This window comes from Crotalus tigris, unplaced genomic scaffold (assembly GCF_016545835.1).
Source record: "Crotalus tigris isolate CLP2741 ecotype Arizona unplaced genomic scaffold, ASM1654583v1 scf7180000021317.425702, whole genome shotgun sequence".
Taxonomy (NCBI): domain Eukaryota; kingdom Metazoa; phylum Chordata; class Lepidosauria; order Squamata; family Viperidae; genus Crotalus; species Crotalus tigris.
Window position 1 is genome coordinate 72,605 of NW_024098451.1, and position 18,905 is coordinate 91,509.

The following is an 18,905-nucleotide window of genomic DNA, read 5'->3' on the forward strand; positions in this document are numbered from 1 at the left end:
GCGTCCTTCTACATTTGCTGCAGCGAGACGCAGGGCAACCACTGGCTGGGCCACCAGCTGGCCCAGCCCAAGGGAGGTAAGCCACCCACCGGGCCCCACGCATGCCAGCAATCCTCCCTGTGCCTGCTGCTGCCCCGCTAGCCTTACCTTGGCCATGTTCATTTCACGGGGGTTGCCAAACAAGGCTGTCCGCCATTTCCCCCCCCCCTTTTCTTTAGCTGTGCTACTCCCTCTTATTCTATTGGCTTTTGAAAGTGAATAGAATAGACTCTATACAAGAGACTCTATTCTATTGATGTTCAAAAGCCAATAGAATCTATTGGCTTTTGAAAGCCAATAGGAATTGTCCAGGCTGTCTCTGCCCTGCTGAGCCTGCCAAAAGCCCCAGTCTGCAAATCGTGCTGCAAGGCAAGCTGTCTGGAAGCTTTCACCCCTCCCTACTGAGCAACTATTAAAAGTAAGTAAAAGAGGGCTGGGGTGGGAGGCTGGCGGGCTCAGGGAGGGTTGCTGGTGTGCATGGGGCCCAGCGGGTGCCTTACCTCCCTTGGGCTGGGCCAGCTGGTGGCCCAGCTGGTGGTCGGACTGCGCCCTTGCTGCCGCATGCCATGGCCGCCCACGAGCGCCTGGGCCTGCCTACCACTGCACTGAACGTGTGGTGGCAAGGTAAGGCTAGTGGGGCAGCAGCAGGCACAGGGAGAGTTGCTGGCGTGCGTGGGGCCTTATTTCCTTTTATTCCCTTAAAACTAGTTTGAATCTTCCATTTGTTGCCATTTATTCTCTTAAAACTGATTTAATTGCTTTGTTTATTTCTGATCCACGAAACCTATAACCTCCATGCCATTTCTCACTCTTCTTATTCCTTTCTGCTTTGCTTTTTATTCCCTCTCTTTCATATACTTTCTTTCATTTTCAGTGAAATAAAATCCCTCCAGGTCCCCACTATAATCTATGGTTCAAATGAAAGCAGCCTGTTCTTATTTATTATTACTAACTTTCTGTAAATTTTGGTCCCACATTTAAAGGCAGGGTAAACATGCATTAAAATACATGCAGCAGTGGCACAGCGTTAATGGTGGCCGGGGCTGTTTTTCTTGCCACGCCCACTTGGTGGCCACACCCACTTAGTGGTCATGCCCACTCAGCCACACTTACTTGGCCACGCCCCTGGCACCCGGTGATGTATAAGTGATTGGGGGTCACCACAACATGGGGAACTGCATTAGAAAGGTTGAGAACCACTGATTTAAACAATGGCAGAGGGATATCTCTAAGTTTATAGGGCAGGGGAATAAAACGAGAATTAGATATAAATTATTACAAGATGCTAAGGAAAGAGGGGTTTGGGTTTACTTGATTTGAAATTGTACTTTGATGCTTGTTGTTTGGTTTGGCTAAAAGAATGGGTGAACCTTCAGAATAAGAGGTTACTGGACCTAGAAGGCCATGAGCTAAGGTTTGGTTGGAGTGGTTACCTATGGTATGACAAAGTTAAAGTAAATGTTGATTTTAATAATCATTTTACTACGCGTGACATTTTGAGAATTTGGAATAAATATAAAATAAGATTCTCTATGCAGGTACTACTTTGGGTTTCCACACAAGAAGCCTTTTTAAGAAAAGATGATGATGAAGCCGAATTGGTGGACCTATCTTTTAATTTGGGTGAGCCTACTCTCAAATCCAAGGAGGAGCTAGAATCAGAAGATCAGGTTTGCCATTGGTTTACATACATGCAATTGAAAGAAAGATTTAAGCTTGAAAAGCTAGGGATGAGACTTAGACCACTCAAGGTGCCAGTGGCATTCTATCAGCTAGATGAGTCCATACCAGAGGGGATCCCAGTAATATTTGTCACCAAACCAATAAGAATGGATGGGAGGCACACACAGAGACTCTGAGTTTTATCATGGCCCGGGGCATGGAGAGACTGGTACTGGGATTAGCATGACTATGAAAATGGAATCCCCATGTGAACTTGGAAAAAAATTATGAAGATTTGAAAAATGATCTTCTTAAAATGGATCAAAAAATGGAAACCTATCAATAGGCGATGACAGATACTCAATAAAGAATGCAAAAAATAGAAGATTAGTCAGTGGTGGTTGATCAGAAACTAGAAGCCTTGGAAGATGAAAATCAGAGACTGGTGCAAGCTAACATGGAATTGGAAGACAGCATGGCCTTTATGGAGATGGAAAGAGCATCATACTTCTTAAGATTTCAAAATATTATAGAAGAGAAGATGAGAACTTGTTAGAGTTGATGAGCGAGCTATTGGCGGAATTACTTGGAATGGAAATGGACCAAATGAAAAAGAAATGGATCAGGTTTTTAGAGTCAATTCAAGCTACACAAGAAGATATAGAGTTCCCACGGAGGTCCACATAAGATTTCTCAAAAGATTTACATGAGATGAGATCTTGAGAGCAATAAGAGATCAACCACTGAAATATAAAGATAAAGAACTTGTAGTTCTTAAACATTCCCAAAAGAATAAGAGAAGCCCGAAGAGAATATCAGTTTTTTACAAGGAAACTATTTAATAAAGGAGTGACTTTTAGATGGTTGGTCCCAGAAGGATTATTAACCTTTGGGGATTCGAAAAGATATAGATTGGATACCCCACTTCAAGCAGAGGAATTTTTCAACAATCATAGAGCTTTTCTGGAAAAAGGCAATGTTGAATCTAAGAAACAAGGGGAAATGACAGATGCAGGAGCATCAAAACAAACGGAGGAGGAAGAACCTAAAAAGATCCAATCAGAGGAAGATGTAAGGCCCTAAAATCAGAGGCAGATAAGTTCTCCTAGAAGACTGAGATCTAGATACAACTAAAATCATGGAGGAGATTGGAATTTTTTCAACAAATATAAATGGTCTTAACTCCCCATGAAAAAGGAGTAAAATATTTTATAGACTACAAAAATTGAAAATGGACATAATTTGTCTTCAAGAAACGCATATTAAAAGCCAAAACTTTAGATTTTTAGAACAACCAAAAATAGTTAAACTTTATTTCTCTTTGGCATTGCAAAAGAAAAGAGGGTAGCTCTTTATATAAAAGAAAAGATGAATCCAAAACAAATATATGTTGATGATGAAGGGAGATTATTAATGGTGGAAATTACATGGAATCAAAAATAAATTTTGATGGTTGCAATATATGCCCCCAATGAGAAGATCAGTTTTTTCAGCAATTACATGACAAACTAGTGGAATTAAACTATCAAAATCTTTGTATACGTGGAGACTTTAATGCAATAGCTGACGCAAAACAGGATTATAAAAGCCATAAGCAAGGGAAAAAGGGGGAAATACCCTATCTAAACCCTTCTTAAAGATGAAAGATGAATTATGTATACAAGATACATGGAGAGAAATGAATCCAGACAAAGCACAATATACATTTTATTCAAATAGTCATAAATCATGGTCAAGAAATGATATGATATGGACGTCTTATGATTTAAAGGAGATTGAAATAGAACCTAATATTTGGACAGATCATAATCCAATTAAAATGATTTGGAAAGGAACTAGGAAAAAATTAAGATGGTCGTTGAATAAATCTATATTGAAAGAAAAAGAATTTTTACAATCAGTAACGAAAGAAATGGATTTTTTTTTTTTTGAATAAATAAGAAAGAAGAAACCTCCATTCAAAATGTATGGGATACAGCAAAAGATTACTTCAAAGGTTTGGCTATAACTTATGTTGCCAAAAAGAATAAAGAAAAAAAACAGATAGAGACACAGCTTAGGCTGAAAGAACAACTCAGTAACTTGGAATTTGAGTTACAAAATGATCCACAAAAGAAAAAGTTGAAGACACAAATGAAACTAATAAAGCATAAATTAAACCTACTGGAGATAGATACAAGGGCATAACAGATTAAACGATCTAAACAGAATTTTTTTGAAAATGCCAATAAACCGGGAAGATGGCTTGCATACAAAGTGAAAAAAGAAAAAGTACTGATAAGTAAGCTACAAGACTCAAAGGGCCAATTACACTGCCTCAATGATGCAATCAAAAACATTACTAAAGCTTACTATGAGCACTTTATAAGACTGAGGTGGTCTCGAATGAGGTAATACAGGACTATTTAAAAGAAGCGAATCTCCCAAAGGTATCAGAGAATATGCAATACATGTTAAACGAGAAGATAACAATGATGGAGATCACAGAGGTGATAAAAAGGCAAAAGAAAGATAAAACTCCGGGACCCGATAGTCTCCCTGCAGAATTTTACGTAACTCTACAAGAAATAGTAAGCCCGATCTTGAAAGACCTTTGTAATGAAACTCTTTCAGAGATAAAAATACCAAATTCATGGATAGAAGCCAATATTTCCCTCATACCCAAAGAAGATACTGACCTTACACAAATCAAAAATTGTAGACCAATATCGTTATTAAATGTGGATTACAAAATATTTACTGCAAAAATGGCGGAAAGAATGAAGAAATTTTTGACTGAATTTATCCACTCGGACCAAAATAGCTTTTTACCTAAAAGGCAGATAAAGAATAATCTAAGGATCATTTTAAATGTTTTGGAATACTACGAAAACCATCCGGGGAAACAGTTGGCACTCATATTTCTCAATGCACAAAAAGTTTTTGACAATCTCAATTGGCAATTTATGTTCTAACAGTTGAAGAAGATGGAGTTTGGTGAAAACTTTATAAATGCAATTCAAGTAATCTATAATAAACAATCAGCAAGGATACTTTTAAATGGAAATTACACAGACAGCTTTGAAATCAAAAAAGGCACAAGACAGGGAAGTCCATTGTCTCCCTTGTTATTTATTCTTACACTGGAAGTGTTGGCTAGGAATATTAGGCAAGACATGAAGATCAAAGGATTGGAGATAAAAGACTAGAAATATAAATTACAGGCATTTGCAGATGACTTGGTTTTTATTTTGGAGGAACCACTGGAAACAGCCACTAAACTTTTGCAGAAAATAGAGAAATTTGGAGAAGTGGCGGGGCTGAAAATAAATAGGGAAAAGAGTAAAGTATTAACAAAAAAACTTAATAGACAAACAAAAAATCCAACTTGCTAAAAAGACAAATCTTTAAATAGCTAAAAAAGTTAAATATTTAGGTATCCATTTAACATCAAAATATACAACAGTAAAAGAGGACAATTATGAGAGATTACTAAAACAAATAAAAGAGGACTTGGAGAAATGGAAATGTCTTCAATTATCATTGCTAGGAAGGATAGCAACCGTTAAGATGAACACCTTACCTAAGCTAATCTTTCTATTTCAAACAGTCCCTGTTAAATTGAGTCAGCAAGTGCATTTTGTGCCTTGCCAAAAAGTTCCTTCCGCCCACACCTTGGCTAAATTGTTCATTCACCATGTCTATAGATTGCATGGCTCTTTGCAATGAATAATCTGCAATCATGGAGTGCAATTCACTTCAAAATTTTGGCAAGAGTTTCTGGGAATGTCCCAAGGACTTAGTTCCAATCATCATCTGGAATTGAATGGGGGGGGGGGGATGAACACATGACAACTCCGTACATAGCAGCACCGGGTTCACCCAATTCAAGGTGGCTGTAGGACAAGACTTTGTGCCCATGCCTGAATTGCCCCTGACTGCCCTTCCTATTACATCTCTGAAGGATTGGGTTACTTGGTTACAGAATACCTGGCCAGTGGTTAGAAAAACAATGGAAGAGGCAAGAGAGACTTATAAAAATATGCATATAAAAATGAATAAAGCTGAAAAACTTTAAAGTAGGGGACTGTGTTTACCTTTCCACAAAGTACCTACAGTCCAGACAACCTTCCAAAAAACTGGCCTGTTCCCCATTAAAAGGATTGCCAACCTGATCACAGTTGAACTAGAGTTGCCAAAATCTCTTAGGCACATTCACCTAATTTTCCACACCAGCCTCCTAAAGCCAGAAAACCTGTCCCCACTGCACCCGATGCTGCCACTACCACCCGAACCACTCATGATTAAGGGGGAACAACATTTTGAGATTAAGGACATTTTAGTCTCTCATAAACATCAAGGAAAGCTCCAGTATTTAGTTGCATGGAAACTGAATGGATAGAGTTTAAACATGTTAAAGTGATTAAACTCATAAAACACTTCCACAATCAATATCTTGACTCTACTGCAATCAGCATCTCTTAGCAAACGTACCTTTAGCTTTAATCAAATGGAATCGCGAATTTTACTTCCCTAGGGGATTAGAATGGGGCAGGTATGACAACCATGCAAATGTGACACTTCATTTGTACCTATGTTACACATGCAATTAGCACTAAAAATAAGATGAAGCTTCATCATAGCCACCATCTTGACTTTTTGACTCCCCACACCTCATTTCAAACCTGAACAAACTTACATATCATGGAAGTCCACACAGCCTATCTGAGTTGGAAATAGCATCATCATCTTGGTATCAAGAAACGGCAGCAAGCGCACAAGTTTGATTTGGAACAGGTCTTTCAGGGAGGGTGAGCAATGATCAGGAAAGCTGTGGTTGATCTTGGTCAGAATGGTCTCCAGGGCAAGAGACGCAGCTTTGTGGTCAAGCAGGAGGTCAAGGGGTGATCTGGACAACTCATCCAGGAAGCCGTCTATATAAAGGACATCCTGGGTGCTGAGGGCTTTGGCAACAGGTTCCATTAGGGTGAAATTGGCAAGGACCTCATGAGTGACAATCAGTTGGGACAGCTGGGAAGCAGTAAGGACATCGAGAGCAGCAAACTAGAAAGAGATGAAGAGAAGAGAGTGAGAATGGTGCACCCAGGGAAACTTTCACTGGTTAAGCTGAAATAGCTAAAGAGAAACACAGCTAGATGGCTGTCTTGTGGGACCTATGAGCATAAATAAATAATTATTTTGATGATAAAATACCTCCAATATGTGCCAAGAACTGTTAAGGAACATGGATTGGCCCAGTGGGTTGATATGAAGATACAAATAAGCATTCTTTTTCGTGATAATTTGTATTTATCTCCATACATTTCCAAGCATGTGCAGAATTCTTGATGATTTTTTTTAAGAGCAAGTGTGTCTCAGATTACCTTTCACTTTGGTAGCACCTCTTTAAAAACAGACCATAGTACTTCTGTATGTGACTGGAGTGCCTTGACCTTAGGAAAGAAGCTCACAGTATTTATTTAGTGTTATAGTATCTGTTGCATGTGCAAAAGGTTTTGCTAGTTGAAATTCTTTATCAAAGGGCAATGAAGTGAAGAGAAAATAACCTTACCCCATCAAAACCACTCCAGATCTTTGTGAAGTCATTATAGGAGGCATAATTTTGAAAGCTCTTCCAATTGTTTTGTATCCATTCTTTATGTGATCTTTTCTGGCACCCTGAAAGGCAATATAAAGGAATATAAAAAGAAATTGGAAGGGACCTAATGTTGGTAGAGTACTTTTTGGTTTAGTAGAGCAACTTTCTGTGTAATTGGGCCATAATTTCCATAATTCCCAACCATCCACCTGATTACTGGGAATTGTAACAGTTTAGATTTGCTGAGACTGAGATCACTGGTCCAGATTCTCCAAATTAAGTGAAGTGCACAATGGAGCATATTTTATTTATTAAACTTCTACACCACCCATCTCACCTAAGTAACTTAAGCATATACTCAAAAGCAGATACTCAGTCTCCTTGGCAGGCACTTAGAATCAATAATTTTTTTAAAGAAATATCACATAGTTCTCTTTAGCAACAGGTCTGAGCAAATTCACCACAAGAATTCCAGCAGCTAATTTTTTTCAACCTAAGGCCATTTCTTTACCTGTGATTTACCTGTGATTTATTAAGGAAGTGGACCTTTTCACAGGTAATAGGAAACTAGTGGCTTGTTTATATTAGTCTCCTGAATCAGTGTGTGAAGAACACTTAATGAAACATAGGAAGTTATTTCTAAGATAGGCTGAGCTGTGTTAATGACCAAATTGTGCTTTTCATCTGGAATTATAACTTATTTCAAATGTGAATCAGCCCTTCATTGCTCTGTGTCTTCCACTCCTCCACTTACGGAATACAGTAAGGAATCTTCCAATCCAGCTGGCCACCAACTGTCTTGTGCTGTTATCCATGTCAAGGTACACACTGTCTAAGGCCTGGACACTAATGAAAGGAAGAAAAATAATCAAACTGTGCATATCCAATGAATATAGATATGCTACAAACATTCCTTCTGTGGATAGTGATCTTTAGGATTTGAATTTTAGTTCCCATCTCACCTGTTTCAAACCTAGTAGGCTATCTGAATTCTAGCCTGCACTAAGTCTCTACTGTAGATTCTATATTTTGTCTGCAATATCTAGACAACCATTTGGAATATCTGGGAGGGTTATGCATAATTTGCAAATGGCTCTGCAAATGGCCACAACACAAATAGTATAGAAATTAATACTTTTCTGAATTTTGCAGTGCACTTTGGAACTTGGTTAGCTTAGGGCAGCGGCCCCCAACTTTTTTGGCACCAGGGACTGGTTCCGTGGAGAGAGGTTTTCCCATGGATCAAAGGGGACGTGGTTTTGTACGCTGCCTGCATCCTGCAGATGGGGCTTCACTTGTTTGCTGGCATACCGCTGACCAGTGCCAGTTCACAGTTGGACACCCTGGCTTAGGGGACATGCACACCAGGACAAAGGGCAAATTCTTCACAGAAATTGTTGCATTCAGAGTGATGAGCCTGAAAATGCATTGTAATATAGTGGGCAAACTTTTAGATACCTATCTAAAGAGCGGGGGTAAAAAATTGAAATATAGATCCCATAAATATTCAATAAATGAGTCATATGATAGCAACAAAAATCAAATTTGTACAACTGTACCTGTCATCTCTCCCTTAGTCTTATATAAAGTGGCAAACATTCAGATGGCTGCAGGGGCTGAGGAGATTGTTGTAACATTTAGGAGGGAGGAGAGGGAATGATTTTGTTGGTTAAAGGAAGGTGAAAGTGGCTTAACTATTCTTTCCCCTTTTTAAACTATTCTTTTTTGCACTTCTTCCTTTCTCTTTTTTCTTTTTTCTTTTATACTTCTGAATTTGTCTTTTAGCTGGGTAAAAGCTTTTAATAAGAAATAATTTAAAAAACCAATTCAAATAGTTGCTACATACATTGTTCTGAAGCCATCACAGCTGATCGGAATTTGAGTCATGCAGTCTAAGATGTTAGTGTTCACATCTGTCAAGTAAGAATGCATCGTCTCTTGGAACCAAGAGGAGAGGAAGCCAGCACTCCATACTAAAGGATCTGTCTTAATTTTTTCCCATACTGCATTCAGCAAGAATCTTTTGAAAGATGGTAACATCTGGTCTCTGGAGATCTAGAACAGCAAGTCCATTAATCTGAGTATCTTTGGGCAAACTGATTGCTTTTATGTATGCTACAGGAAAGCAGAAGGAAAATAAAGCCCCCTCTTATTAATTTCCAGTGAAACAGAATAATAGAGTTGGAAGGGACCTTGGAGGTTTTCTAATACTGTATAAGCCCCTGCTCAAACAAGAAACCCTATAACATTTCAGATAAGTGGGCCCACAGATCTGTGAGCCCACAGAGAGGGCACTGAGTGCTGCCTCTGGCACGCGTGCCATAGGTTCGCCACCACTGACCTATATCGTCTCAGACAGATGGATGTCCAGTCTCTTCTTAAAAACCTCCAGTGATGGAGCGCCCACTACTTCTGAAGGCAAGCCGTTCCACTGATTAATTGTTCTTACTATCAGGAAATTTCTCCTTAGTTCTAAGTTGGATCTCTCTTTGATAAGTTTACATCCATTGATTCTTGTCCTGCCCTCGGGTGCCTGAATAGGTTGATCCCCTCTTCTTTATGGCAGCCCCTTGGGTATTTGAAGAGTGCTACCAAGTCCTTCTCTTCCTTAGACTAGACATACCAAGTTCCTGCAACCATTCAACATGATTTAGTCTCCAGTACAGTGGTGGGATTCAGCCAGTTCGCACCACTTTGGCAGAACCAATAGCTAATTTTTTGTTGCCCAGACCCAAAACGGACTTCCAGAAGCAGCAGAGAACACAGAGAACCAGTTGTTCACATATTTGAAGCCCACCCCTGCTCCCCTAATCATCTGTGTTGCTCTTCTCTTTCCAGAGTCTCAACATCTTTTTTGTATTGTGGCGACCAAAACTGGATGCAGTATTCTAATTGTGGTCTTACCAAGGCATTATAAAGTGATACTAACACTTCATAGAAATAGAATAGAATAGAATAATAACTTTAATGTCACTTTGAATGTATACTAATTGACATACATAAAAATGAAATTTCGTTTCATATAGCTCTCAAAGGGTCACCACCTCTGATAGACACTACATAAATATGACAAAAATAAATGAATACAGAATTATGCATATACGCACATATATTATATGATACAGAGAAACAACAGTCTAGTTTGGGTTATGTATATGTGCATGGCGAGAAACAGGAATCTTATGAGTTTATCAGACAGATAGCATAGGGAGCAAAGCTATTACAGAATTGGGTAATCCTGCTAGAAATACTTCGAAATTTCCTCCCAGAGGGGAGCAACATGATCTAGATTCTATCTCTCTGTTAATGCAGCATAGGATTGTATTGGCTTTTTTGTGGCTGCAACACATTGCTCATTCATATTCAAACAGTTATCCACTAGGACTCCTAGATCACTCTAACAATTACTACTATTGAGCTAGGTACCATCTATTCTATATCTGTGCATTTGTTTTTTCTTGCCTAGGTGTAAACATTTACTTTTCTAACCTTGAATTTCATTTTGTTAGATAAGACCCAGTGCTCAAGTCTATCAAGATCCTTCTAAAGATCCTTGAGCCTATCTTCTAAAGTATTGGCTATTCCTCCCAGCTTGGTGTCTGCAAATTTAATGAGCTCCCCTTCTATCCTCTCATCTAAATCATTTATGAAGATGTTGGAGAGTACTGGACCTAAGACAAAACCTTGGGGTATCTCATTGCATATTTCTCTTGTGGTCTAGTTTGTCAAATTCCTCATTGAAGTCCAAGTATATTATGTCCACAGCATTTCACTGGTCCACTAATGTTGAAGAATGCAGTAAGACTTGTCCGGCACAATCTACTTTTGACAAACCCATGTTGGCTTCTGGCTATAACTTTGCTTGCCTATAGATGTTTGCAGATTATTGCTTATTTTTTCCAAGATCTTCTCTGTATTGATTGGTCTATAATTTCCTGGATTCATTTTTCCCCCTTTGATAGTCCCCTGATGCTCCAGGATGTTTAAAAGATATGGTTCAGTAGTTCAGAGATTACATCTGCCAGCTTCTTCAGAACCTGGAATGTAACCCATCTGTTCCTGGTGATTTGAACTCTTCTAGAATAGATAGGTGAACCTTTACCATTTTCCTGCCTATATACTGCACTGCTTGTATTGTGCTAGAAAATGATGCCACAAACTTCATTTGAGAAAGGTATTTACTTCCTCATCTACAAACAATCAACTGAGAAACTGGGAAACAAACTTAAAGCTCAGCATAGTCTCCAGGAACTGGCAGAAATGTTCCCCCATCAGCACTGATGGCCCTGGTTGCAGTCACCTTACCTCCATGCTGATCTGATTCAGAGCATCCTGCAAAGTGCTGAGCTTGACTCTTTCAAAAAGCAGCAAGAAAGCCTCTTGATCAGGCTGGGTGGCAGGGTCCCTCAGAGAGCACATGAGAATGGAGACCAGTTTTTTTGAGGTCAGATTGGAAACCTGAAGCACAAAACCACTTTTAGTTGGTTGCATAATTTTCACTGAAAAAAGACATGTACAAATATCAAGAGAAGCCTCAAATATCCAGTTTCACAATTCTGAGGTCGTCACCAATGTCCAGTTGGAGGCAAATGGTGACTCTTGATCTAGTGCCTTACACACCCATTTTCATCCATACTATCATCCATTTGCTTTGGCTGTATACAGAGATATACCCCATTCCTTTGTCTTCATTGTCATTCACTTTTCCCTACAGAGTTTGAGATTTCATTGGAAAAGCTGTTTCTTTCTAGTAGGATTTTTATTTCTCTAATGCAAACTGAAAATTATGGAGTCTTTTTTGTTTAAAGCATGTATTTGTGTGTGTAGGGTAATTTCTTTTTCTCCAGATGTTATCCTGAACAGGACATCTCCTCCCAATTGCCTTTTGCATTGTGAAACCCAAACTCTCTTCTTTTCTTTATGCTCTTCATTTCTATTCTGGCCATATCCTTTCTTACAATTTTCTAAATAATGATGATCTGTTGAATCAATGGTAGCTTTCCAAAAATAGATTTTTCAAACTTGTAGCAAACCAATTCCTAAGATATCCATTCCCAGGGCTGGTCAATTAAGGTAAACCTTGAAGCTAGTGCTTAATAATGCTGTCCAACTGAGCTTTCAAAATGGTAAATAAGAAATCATTTTCTTGAAGATATTTAATAGCCAAAAGATACCTTTTCTACAAAGCCGCAGGCATATTGTGGCATAGAAAAATGGCATAAGTCTTCAACAGTAGAATTGAGATCTCCCCTGAAACAAAGAAAAGAAAGTGATGAAACACAAGAGGTACCTGGAGCACCATTGGAAGAAAACTCAGAATACGTCTGACTGGTGTGGGTAAACCCCATGTTAGGATTTGCAGTATCTCAAGGCAATGAGAATAGTGAAATGTGACACTATTATTGTGTCTACTATGTGCTTCCCAGTGGTCCTATCTTGGGTGACCTGGTCTTATTGGTTAGAGACAGGCCACAGGACCATCTGCGTGGCTGCTGTGAGGTATATTGTGGTCATCGGGGAGATAAAATCACTGATCTGCTCCAGCCTGAACTCTGATGGACAAGTTCAATTGAGGTACCTAGAGCTTAGCTTTGTGGTATGATGATGATGATGATGATGATGATGATGATAATAATAATAATAATAATAATAATAATAATAATAATAATAATAATAATAATAATAATATTCATCCATGCAGTGACATTGACAGACTTTATCTACCAAGGCAAATAGGTGGGCGTGGAATGCTACAAGTACATCAGATGGTTGAAGAAGAAAAAATGGCTTTGGAAGAATCTCTGAAGAACAATGATGAAGATGCACTGAAATTAGTATATCAGGAAGGCTTACTGACTACTGGAGAGACCAAACTGGCCTACAAGAAAGACCAAATGAAGAACAGAATAGAGGCATGGGAAAACAAAACACTACATGGCCAATACATTAAAAAAATAGCTGGGAAAGCAGATAATAACCTGGCAATGGCTAAGAGCAGGAAAATCAAGCACACTGAAGTCAAGAAAAAGATTAGAGGTGAATACATCAAGAGAGTGAAGAAGATTTTAAAGTCCAAACTCAATGAAGGAAATACCATAAAGACAATCAACACCTGGGCAATTCCAGTCATTAGGTACACAGCTGGAATAGTGGACTGGACTCAAGCAGAACTAAAAGCAATGGATACGCAGACTAGAAAAATAATGACAATGAATCATGCCCTTCATCCACGCAGTGACATTGATAGACTTTATCTACCAAGGCAAATAGGTGGGCGTGGAATGCTACAAGTACATCAGATGGTTGAAGAAGAAAAAATGGCTTTGGAAGAATATCTGAAGAACAATGATAAAGATGCACTGAAATTAGTATATCAGGAAGGCTTACTAACTACTGGAGAGACCAAACTGGCCTACAAGAAAGACCAAATGAAGAACAGAATAGAGGCATGGGAAGACAAAGCACTACATGGCCAATACATGAAAAAAATAGCTGGGAAAGCAGATAATAATAAAACCTGGCAATGGCTAAGAGCAGGAAAATTGAAGAAAGAGACCGAGGGACTAATTCTGGCTGCACAAGACCAAGCCTTAAGGACAAATGCATACAAAGTCAAAATTGAGAAGACAGCAACAGACAGTAAGTGCCGCCTATGCAAAGAAGCTGAAGAAACAGTGGACCACTTGGTAAGCTGTTGCAAGAAGATTGCACAAACTGATTACAAGCAGCGGCATGACAAAGTAGCAACAATGGTGCATTGGAAGATCTGCAAAAAATATCATTTGCAAAAAAAAAAAAAAGCAAGCAAGGGTAGTACCAATAGTGATAGGCTCCTTGGGTGCAAACCCAAAACAACTGGAGCACCACTTGAACACCATTGGCATTGACAAATTCGCTATTAGTCAATTGCAAAAGGCGGCCTTACTAGGAACTGCTTTCATCTTGAGACGATATCTGTAATACCATCAAACATCCACATCTACCTATCCCAGGTCCTGGGTAAGGACTCGATAGGTAGACAAAATGCCAAATCCAGTCTGAACATCTGGCTGACTGTGCAATGATCCAAAATAATAATAATAATAATAAAGTTGGAAGGGACCTTGGAGTTCATCGAGTCCAAACCCCTGCTCAGGCAGGAACCCTACACCATTTCAGACAAATGGCTGTCCAGTCTCTTCTTAAAAACTTCCAGTGTTGGAGCGTTCACCGATTCTGGAGGCAGGTTGTTCCATTGGTTAATTGTTCTAACTATCAGGAAGTTTCTCCTTAGTTCTAAGTTGCTTCTCTCCTTTATCAGTTTCCATCCGTGAGATGGGATGATTTTGAACTAGTGATTCCTGAGAAAGTGCTGTTATCTTGGCCCCACCTGAATCATGAGAATGGTCAGGGAAGTGACCTGTAGTTGGATCCAACCTTCCTTTTTGGGGAAATATTGTTAAGAATGTGGCCAGACTGCTGCTACAGGAAACCCTGCAGGAAGCAGATTAACTAGATCCATTTCAGTTGGTTTTCAGGCCAACATTTAATATAGAGATGGGCTTAGTCACATAGGTGACCTGTGGCAGACCTAGGATAGAGGTGGCACATCCATTTTTATGCAGTTTCTTAGCAGCTTATGATACCATGAACCCAGTTCTTCTAAACAATTCTGGGAGTTAAGGAGGTTGACAATGTTTTTGGTGATTCTTTCAGGGCAGGATGTATACAGATAGTCCTTGATTTATGACTGTACTGGAGACTGCCCATTAATGTTGCAGGTGGTGATGGCCGCTAACTGAGATGGCCTCACTTAATGACCCTTACTCCTGCTCTTCCTGGGCTGGAAGCAGGCCATTAAATGATGCAGCTGGCTGAGGAGCGGCTGAACCCTGCAATTTCCTGGGTAGTGGATGGGAAGCAAGCTGAGGCCTACAAGCTCCATGTACCCATAGCTTCTACAGCCCATTTTAGGCTCCCTTCAGGGGGTGGATGGGAAGCAGGCCTTCACCAACAGACTGTAATTACTCTCCATATGCCAGTTATTTCTGCTGAGAAGCTTTAGACTTTCTTGCATGGCTGAGTAACTGGGTTTCGAGTAGGCTGCGACCTGAGGAAACCCCAAGGGGCAGTGAGTGGTGCACTGGATGCCTTGGGGTGGCCTTTGGAGGCCCTGGGAGACCCAGGGCAGGCAGGCCGCAGCCTGCGCTAGGCTTCCCAGGGCCTTTCCCACCCCCAAGGCACCTGGTGTTCTGCTTAACAACATTCACATGCATTTAATGGCCCCAACTGAGCTTTCTGCTTTTCACAGAGGAACAGGGCTGATGTGATGCTAGGCTGAGCTTCTTCTTTCAGAGGCTGCCAACCTAGTGGCAATCTCCTGCTCTTCCAGCTCCCCACGCCATCCTCTTGTGGGCCTCATCATTGAAGGAGACCCCACCAAGTCCAGCAACCAACGGAGCCTTCTTGAAGAGCTGGAATCTGAACACAGCCTTTCCTCCAGGACTTGGAGAGTGAACCCTGGCCAAATGCTGTCTCAGCATCCAGCCAGAAGGCCGCTGCCTGCCAAGCCCAGGAATCTGGAGGCTCCAAAAAGTCACTTCCCTGAAGGAGACTCCAGGGGCCTGAACCAGTTGCTCAGAGATGTGGAATCTGAAACCCAGACCTTGGGAAATAGAGCTGAGAACCTGAAATCAGTTTTAAGGAGAGTCCATAAACTTCACAAACAAATAGAGCACCTCAAAAAATACACACACACACCCCACACTCACGAGAAGTACCTTGGAAAGGGGGAAGGGAAGAAGGTCTCATGGCTTTCATCTTGACTTTTTTTAGCCTCCCTCTCCTTCCCTCCCCTTGCTCCAATCCTATATGGCCCATTGAACCAAGTGATACTTCTTTTGAAGCAATAAATCATTGGATGATAATAAATCAAGATCTTGTTAGTTTATTTTTGTGTGAAATAATTGACTAGCATACTGGGGAGAAAGGTTCCCTATTTCCCCATCCACTAAATTTTTAATCATTCCCTTCAGTTCTAACATACCTGCCGACAAAAGAGCAGTAGGTTGGAGCTGTGGGAGAAAAAGAATAAACTTAATAATAAAAATCAAAGTTGCTGTTCTTAAATGAAATGAAATTATTTTACTCTAGTTGCTGATCGGCTTTAAATAACATAAAACAACACAGAAACAAAGATGAAAATAAAATAATCTTTCTTAGTCAAAAGTCTCAAATATCTTCACATTTAATCAGTTTTGTTCTAGATTGCAGTCTGAGTTTTCTCTTTCAGAAAGTGTTGCTGGTGCTTTAAATCCTGGGTTCTGTGTTTCTTGGTCACAATCAATCTGACCAAGGAACAAAGATTAGGACTCAATTTTTCCCTCACAATTGATTACAGCCTCATTTAGCAACTACCTCTGCTAGCAACTGTTCACAAATATAGTAGTAAATAAATGTAACACTCAGGACCATACAGGTTGGAAACATGTGGAAGAGGCCTTCATTCTGCAGTGGATAGACAATGGCTAAGGTGATGATGATGATGATGATGATGATGATGATGGTAATAATGATGAAATGATAATTTAAAAATATTTTTCCGACCAATGGGGCACCCAGATTTCTCTGTTTGATAGCAATAAGACTAATTAACGCTAGCATTAATGCTAGCATAATAGGGAACATTATCTAAATGGTAGGGCAGCAACCAGCAATCTTCACGATGTCTCTCTCTGTCTGTGTATCAGATAATTCATTTAGCGACCACTTCACTTCCAATTTATGGAATGGATTATGATCGCTAAATGAGGAGAAGGTTTATATTATACTGTAGACCTAAAAAGAATTTTGAACTATGACCACTGTATCTGCTGTTAATTATGGGTCCAGTTAGCTTTCATCCCACTCATTCCTTTGAACATCCTTGGGGTCAAAAATGTAAAAGTGAAACAGATTTTACTTACAGGTTGGGTGTGCTGGACACTGAGTAATAAAAGAAAAAAGAAGCAGCATTAGGAAAACCAATTTGCTAGTTCTTGTACATATAGAATAGAATAGAACTGGAAGGGACCTTGCAGGTCTTCTAGTCCAGCCCCCTGCTCAAGCAGGAGAACCTATATCATCTCAGACAAGTGATTGTCTAGCCTCTTCTTAAAAATCTCCAGTGATGGAGCGCCCACGATTTCTCGAGGCAAGCTGTTCCACTGGTTAATTGTCCTCACTGTCAGGAAGCTTCTCCTCAATTCTCTCTTTGATCAGTTTCCAACCATTGTTTCTCGTCCTTCCATCTGGTGCTTTGGAGAATAACATGACCCCACTCTTCTCTGTGACAACCCCTCAAATATTGGAACACTACTATCCTGTTGCCCCTATTTCTTCTTTTTTTTAGACTAGCCAAACCCAAGTCCTGAAGCCATTCTTCATATGTTTTAGTCTCCAGGCCTTTGATCATTTTAGCTGTTCTTCTTTGAATTTTTTCCAAACTCTCAATATCTTTTTTGTGATATAATAATAATAATAAAGTTGGAAGGGACCTTGGAGGTCATCTAGTCCAACCCCCTGCTCAGGCAGGGAAACCTATACCAGTGATGGCGAACCTTTAGAGACCGAGTGCCCAAATTGCAACCCAAGACCCATTTATGCATCGTCGGGTACCGGGTGGGTGTGGCCATTGGCTGGGTGTGGCCCATTGGCTGGGCATGGCTGCAGTGGTAATGGCAGACTGGGTGGGTCTAAAAAGTTCGATCAATCAATTCCAACTTTGCAAGATCTTTTTTTTTCCCGCAAGAAGTTGAAATTGACTGATTGATTGAACCTTTTTTTTTTTTTTTTTGCACATGGCGGTGGAGGCCTAAAGCGAAAAGGTTTTATAAAACCCAGATGAAGGCCTAGGAGTGGGGCGACGGCACGCATGCCCACAGGGAGGGCTCTGAGTGCTGCCTCTGGCACCCATGCCATAGGTTCGCCACCACTGACCTATACCATTTCAGACAAATGGCTGTCCAGTCTCTTCTTTAAAACTTCCAGAGATGGAGCATTCACCACTTCTGGAGGCAAGTTGTTCCACTGGTTAATTGTTCTAACTGTCAGGAAGTTTCTCCTTAGTTCTAGGTTGCTTCTTGTTATGTCCCAAGCCTTGCAAACGGGCTCGGGGCGTTTGCAGGCAGTCCCGGGCAGGTGCAAGCTGCCCGGGACCAGACAGGCTGTCGCCAGTGCCTGTGCGCATGCGCGGGTGCTGGCGCGGGAAAAGTAACACATTGACCCGGGAACTGTCTATATAAGAGGCTGGGAGCTTTTGGGCGTTGCCAAAGCCTTCACCTGTAAGCTGAACACAGAATAAAAGAAACTTGAGAACTACAACCGCTTCTCGCGTTTGCTTTCCACCAAGGACTCAACACTGGCGACGAAGGTGGGATGCCTTACATCGCCTGGAAAGGAAGAGGTGTAAGCTTACCCAAGTGAGTAAAAAGTGGCAAAAGTCGGAAGGCTTTCGGAATTCGACGTCTCACATCCAGAGCGGTGGGAGTCCTACGTAGCCAGGGTGGAAAATTACCTCAAGGTAAACCAAGTGAGGGAAGATAGCTTGAAGGCTGCCACCCTGCTCTGCGTCTGCGGTCAAGACGCCTTCGAAATCACAGAGAACCTT

The 18,905-nt window shown here is 40.5% G+C and overlaps 1 protein-coding gene across 2 annotated transcripts in view; it reads right to left on the minus strand.

Moving 5' to 3' along the window:
- The window catches only part of LOC120320305, a 101,155-nt gene that overhangs the window by 70,598 nt on the left and 11,652 nt on the right, over window positions 1-18,905 (minus strand). For both annotated transcript variants that reach the window (XM_039369914.1, XM_039369913.1), the window contains exons 4-11: window positions 17,224-17,242; window positions 16,305-16,332; window positions 12,454-12,529; window positions 11,585-11,737; window positions 9,126-9,334; window positions 8,034-8,125; window positions 7,253-7,359; window positions 6,380-6,744 (exon numbers count right to left, since the gene is read on the minus strand). In XM_039369914.1, the coding sequence (XP_039225848.1) occupies window positions 6,380-6,744; window positions 7,253-7,359; window positions 8,034-8,125; window positions 9,126-9,334; window positions 11,585-11,737; window positions 12,454-12,529; window positions 16,305-16,332; window positions 17,224-17,242 (1,049 nt within the window). The remainder of the gene's footprint in view (window positions 1-6,379; window positions 6,745-7,252; window positions 7,360-8,033; window positions 8,126-9,125; window positions 9,335-11,584; window positions 11,738-12,453; window positions 12,530-16,304; window positions 16,333-17,223; window positions 17,243-18,905) is intronic.